Source organism: Peromyscus leucopus, chromosome 16_21 (assembly GCF_004664715.2).
Source record: "Peromyscus leucopus breed LL Stock chromosome 16_21, UCI_PerLeu_2.1, whole genome shotgun sequence".
NCBI lineage: Eukaryota > Metazoa > Chordata > Mammalia > Rodentia > Cricetidae > Peromyscus > Peromyscus leucopus.
The window spans coordinates 14,226,548-14,232,547 of record NC_051084.1 but is presented as its reverse complement, the minus strand read 5'-3'; the positions used below and the strand labels follow the sequence as shown (position 1 = coordinate 14,232,547).

Sequence of the window (6,000 nt, the reverse complement as noted above, 5' to 3'; positions counted from 1 at the left end):
AGCAGAGGACATGGGTCAGACATCGAGGGGAACACAAGCTAAAGACAGATGCCTAGGAAGTGCTGGAGAGAGCAGGCCGACTCTACAGTGAGTGGGTCCCACCATGCAGCCAATCAGGACTCCTACCAGGCAGACACATGTATCTTCAGACAGCGCACACATGGACTTGACTCAGGAAAACGCAAACCACTTGGAGCACTTGACACCAAATGCACGTAAAAACTTTATATAAAATATTTTATTAGCAGTCTTTATTTCTTCCAAGGATCTAACTTTATATTGACACAACCCGCTCCTCAAGCTCCCCTGCTGGGTTCTGCTGGCCTTTCCATCACACTCTCATTTAGCTGGTGTTTGTCAACAGCCTCGATGGATTTCCCATTGGCCTCCTGTCTTCCGGGCCACAGGCATGGGTGAATTGTTTCTTTCCTCCTTGGAGTAAAGGTAATGGGGAAAGGCTCAGAGGTTGGTGTGCGGCCGACGCGAAGGGAAAAAAAATCACCGAATAATACTCTCTGACATGTGTGGGAGCAGCCCTGCACGTGTGCACATACGAGCGTGCCCATGAGTGTACATGCAAATTCCTGTGTAGACACCTGAGCACAAGTGCGTGGACACCAGCGTCTCTGACCTGAAGGGAGAGTCTAGCACCTATGGTGTGCAGTGCTCATGGGCTCACCCCCTCTCTGGAAGAATCCCTGGAGAGTTCAACTCTCTCTTGACAAAGGCATCGGGAGAGGCTGGGGGCGGAGGCAGGATGGGATGGACAGCGGAGGGGGCTGGACGGAGGACAGCAGCCCCACCCCTGCACCCAGCCTTTTCCGAACCTCAGCCTGGCAGGGCCCCACAGGCCTCCCTCTCTGATGAGGCCCCCCACAAATGCTGTCCCTGGACTTCAGTTTCTACCTCTGCTAACATGAGGAGGTGGTATAGCCTTTAACCTGATGGAATCCTTCAATTGAAGGAGCTCACCTGGGGATAAAAGGAAGGCCTGGGTCCTTATAGAGTCACATGGAACCCAAATGCAAGGGAAGTCAGCCTGACTTTAACATCAGTGTCAGGAAGGGCGCACACTGCTAGATACCTCCTACCATGATGGAGACAAACGGGCAGAGGAAGAAAAGGGAATGCTCTAGAAATCCAGACCGCATCTCCGGAATCCAAGCTATATGTGGTGGTAAGCAGAGCCACACTCCAGGGCACCTGCAGACACTGGATGAGGGACAAGGATGTAGCATCCCCTAGTATGGCTGTTAGCCTTCCTCAAGTCTGCAGAACGAGTGAGCAATGCTGTCCTGTGGGGTGACTTCTGGCCCCTTGCCTGTTCTGGTCAATATCTTTTAACAACTGCCCTCGTCACCCTGCCCGTCAGCAGCCTACCAGTTCTTGTATCCCTGCCCGTCAGCAGCCTACCAGCTCTTGTATCATGAGCTCAGACTCGGCCCAATGGAAGGACCCCATCGCACCCTCATTTACTTAGGGATGACGACAAGCTGTTCATAGTAGCGAGGAGAAACCTGGACAGGAAAGAACTCCTCCAGAGGGTGAGGCACTTTCCCAGATTTGAAACATGGACCACTCTGCCTCTTTGATTGACAGCAGAACAGTCTCAATGGAGAAAGTCAGCCCTGGCAGATCCTGCTGAGCATGACCCAGTACACTAACCCATACTCACCCAGCGTGAGTCTGAGACCTGACCACCCAACTCCCATTCCTTTTAATGCACACTTTCCCATCGGTCAGTAGGCATCCTCTCTGGATGCGATGTAATGCCTAACATCTTGAAATTAAATGAACACTTTTTTTTTAAATGAAGACTTTTTATAAAGGCGAATCGTGTCCCTGGTTAAAAGCTGAATCTAGAAGGCAATGCCATGTTTGTATAGAACAAGCAAACTGAAAATTACATTGTAATATGCATTTCAATTGTGTTCTCTATAAAAGATCTAGGAGTGAAAAAAATAAAAAGAATCTCTAAATATTTTCAAAGCACATCCATGCGTTAAGTAAAATTCGGACCCTTATCGTTCCCTACAAGTAAGATATGAAAGCTTCAAGGCCACGGCCGAGGAATCTCAGGACCTGTCAGAACATGATTTAGTGCAATTACTTACTGGTGTGGAAACCGGGGCTCACAGGGGTAAACGGACCTACCCATACAAATACACAGGCTTTCCCGGGAGACTCCATCCCAGAGTGACAGTGCTCCAGAAGCAAGCAAGCTGCGTTTTCCTAAAGGGGACATCCACGGCACCTCCCCTTCCTATTAGCCGGCCTGCCCCTCACCGATGCCCCACGGCCCCCTCCCCCTCTTATTTCAAGGGACACGCCCAATGTGTCCCCAGGCCGGCTTCCCAGGCTCAATGGAGGTAGTTAATGTGATTCATGAAGAAAGAGGGGAAAATGTTCTTTAAAAACTGACAAAGTTAATCTACGTATTTCTTGGGCAAAATGAAAGTGGCCAGAAAAACTAGGAAGAAATCGTCTATTTTGCTTAAAATAGAAGCACATGAAAAAGGAAGGTCCGGAAAGGGCCTGCCAACATCTCCCTCAGCCCCGTTGGCATCACTTAGTCCCTGCTGGCCCGGCACAGCTGGTGTGGTGCTCTCCCTCGCCTGGAACCCACGTCTGACCTTCTGTGGTTGTATCTGTGAGTCCCACTCGGTGACTATATGGGACTCTCCTATTTCTAAGCAAACACACCTTTCACACCCTGAATCAGTCCTCAAGAAGTACTGGAAAAGATACAATCTCTCAAAATGAGTGAAATTTATCGACTTTGGCTCGGAAAGTGACTTCATCAGAAATGAACTTTAGCTCATCAGAGACGAATTTTAGAAAGATGAGACCATAAGAAATGACAGTCATCAAGCGGAGTCCCGCCAGGTGTGGACTTTTCCCCACCAAGATATCCACCTCTCCGGGGACCAACGTGGCCAACACTCCTCATCCAGGGCCAATGTGTCCTGGACTCCAGGAGGAGTCTGCTGAGGAAGCCTCTTGTCCCCAGCTGGGTCGCAGGATGACACGCTGTGCCGGCTGTATTTTAAATCCTGCATGTAAAAAACCCCAACCGTCCTACATCTTCCTAGTTAAAGCTAGAAAAGGAAAAGAACAGTTCCAACCCGGCGGGCAGAGGTGCTGAACACTGGTCACCAGCGACCTGCGACCTGCGACCTGCGTGGCCTCCAGGTTGGGTTGGGAGAGTCTGTGTCACCAGGAGCAGGCACACCGCTGCCTCCCAGCAGTGCCCTTGGGCACAATGTCTGCTTTGCCTCCTTCCTGGCCTGCGGGTGTTTTACCTCTCGGCCCGGATTTTGTATCTCAGGACAAAATAGGCAATGAGCCGCAGGGAAACGAAGAAAATGCCTAAGACGATGAAGTCCAGGTACAGTTTGGCATTCTCCACATCCAGCTCGCGCAGGATGGCCTCTGACTTCTGGAAGTGGCACGTCTCTGCAATGTCACAGTGTAGATCCTCCCGGTCCAAGCCATAGATGGAGAGGATGACCCCCTCGAAGCCATATCTAGGGAGAGGAGCACCCGGGTATGAAGGGCATCCGTTGCGGAAGGTCACTCTGCTGGCTCGCCACTCTCAGGGGCCCCCTTCCCTGAACTGCTTCCTGACCCCACAGCCATCTTCCTAAGACAACTCTCTAGAGCCCTTCTACCTTGTTCCTAGTCCGGTTTCTTCCAAGGCCACCAGGGAAAATGTAAAGTGGAATGAACCGTGTTTTATCCACTCGGGCAATGAATAAAAACAAAAAAATATATTTGGCTTCCTTCCAATCCTGCACACCTTTTCACTGTTATGTCTAGCTAAGGGTTGGATATCCTGGCAAGAACACCGGAGCATTTAAATCAAGCCCCTTTTGGTCCAGTCTTGTCTTGTAGGACAAAAGCACCAATCTTCAGAAGAAAGGCGCTGGTCTCCGGTTTCCCAGGATTGGCAAGCGCGCGGGCAGCTGAAACTCTGTACAAGGGCTTTGTGTCTGTCTTGTTCTCCTGAACAATGTAGCAGGGGCCTAAGCTGACACTCCAGGAAAGCAGCACTTGTTCCCAGCACGGACCTCTGTGATCAGGGAAATGGCTGCAGCTGGGGTGGGGGTGAGGACACAGGCCCAAGTCCTAAGGATGGACACTGACCGCCCAGGGAATGGCCAGTGTGCAGGGCCACTAAGGCAGAGGGGTGGGACTTTGGTAGACCCTGGACCCAAACAGCCAGAAAACTCCAGTTGGAAGGCACTGGGATGTTTCAGCGAGGGCACAGTGCACCTTGTTGTGCCTTGTTTACGTTTTATAATCAGGATCTCATTGTGGCATGTTTTTTTTTACATAAAATATGGGCACACCTTTGGAAATGCCCAGAATGTGAAGGCATGCCAAAGCATCTTCAGAATAGGAGTCTATACGCACTTGGGTGCACTGGAAGGGTGAGGCGCACAACTAAGGAAAATACAAAGGCTTATTCTTGGACTCGGGATGCAGATTCAGATTCAGTGGGCAGCTGAGCGGTGGTTGTTTTGAGTCCTTCCTCCAACACCACTCACTCAGTTCCGGGGTCCGCCCCTCCCACCACCACTGCCCACACGTACCTGACATAGGAGATATAGGACATCCACTGTAGGTAGGCTGGGATCGTGTCAAAACTGACGAAGAATCCAGAGAAGAGCAGGACAGGGATGGCAGTCACAGGACCCACGAACGTCGCAACCTGGAAGTGAGACAGGGACACGAGGAGTACTCACTAGATGGGGCAGAGGATATCCCACCCAATCACCTGACCCTGAGGACATCCCCTGTGGTTGGAGAGGAGGAATCTCAAAGGGCTAGAGTCTCACTGGGCTGGCCAAGACCAGGATGGCCAAGAATGTCCCCTGGCAGGGCCAGAAGTCAATCTCCTGAAGAGGGGCCCTGAAACACTGGCTGAGGAAAGGGACTGAAGAAAATGAACATTATTTCCTGAGGGCAGAGGCCAACACTTTCTGGGAATGGTCTCTGAGGGGCTGTAGTGAGAATTTATAGCTGTCCCTGATGCTGACAATTGGGTAGAGCCACCTCTCTGGGGGTTCCACCTAGAGGCAGAGATACTGTCTCCAACCTACAGTGGCACCAAATGCCAGAGCCAGGTTTCAAGGACCCCATGGGACCCACTGGAAGGCCCCTCCTCTTGGGTCTTGCTGTCCCTGAGAGCTAAGGGCAACACCTGGCAAGCAGCTGTTCCCACTGGCCAGGCTCCGAGGGAAAGATTCTAGGGTGCAGGTGTGATGTGCATGTTGTGTGTGGTGGGCATGTTGTATGTACATGAGCTTAAAGGACATCCATCACCCAGTCAGATATACGCTCTGGGGTCCACAGCTCTTGGGGGAGAGGCGGAGAAGGGTCTGAGAAGGTGAGATGGGGGAGTCAACACAGGGGATAAAGCCATCTATGAAAACAGTATGGTTCTGATGTCTGGGTGGCACTGGCTAGGTACATGGGCAATGCTGAGATAGGAGGTCTACATGGGGGTGACATGTTATTCTGTGGGTCTGATTTGGGACTGGTATGTCCCAGGCCCTTCTTTGGAGTGTTGTCTTCTTATGACAATGCCATGAGGCAGATACCATGGCTGCTCCCACCACCTCTTAGTGAGGACCCTGGACCCTGGAGGCCAGGAAGCCATTGTTGAGGACACTGGAGATGAACTGGGAAGTATATGGCACCCAGGAGCCCTTGGAACACGGCTTGGAACCTCAAGAGTCTAAAGTGGCTTTGGCTTGTTAGGAACAGGGAGGCAACTGGAGTTGTAGATGAGACCAGGTTTCCGAGAGACAGAGAAGGGTGAGGTGAAGAGTAGGTACCCACCACTGGTGTGCCAAAGAGTGGTCAAGTGGACCTACAAGGGCCAGCAGAGAGAAATGGAGAGCTTGACCTCTAAGACAGCTGTATAATGCCAACCAAGCAAGGCATCTCTGGTCCTTAGTCTTCCCTATCTGTAAAATGGGGTCCTGGGGTGTA

At 51.4% G+C, this 6,000-nt stretch overlaps 1 protein-coding gene across 2 annotated transcripts in view; it reads right to left on the bottom strand.

Moving 5' to 3' along the window:
- Positions 1-218: 218 nt before the first annotated feature.
- The window catches only part of Abcg1 (ATP binding cassette subfamily G member 1), a 58,805-nt gene continuing 53,023 nt past the window's right edge, over positions 219-6,000 (bottom strand). For both annotated transcript variants that reach the window (XM_028885051.2, XM_037200118.1), the window contains exons 14-15: positions 4,596-4,714; positions 219-3,527 (exon numbers count right to left, since the gene is read on the bottom strand). In XM_028885051.2, coding sequence (XP_028740884.1) covers positions 3,299-3,527; positions 4,596-4,714 — 348 coding nt within the window. In that variant the 3' untranslated portion in view covers positions 219-3,298. The remainder of the gene's footprint in view (positions 3,528-4,595; positions 4,715-6,000) is intronic.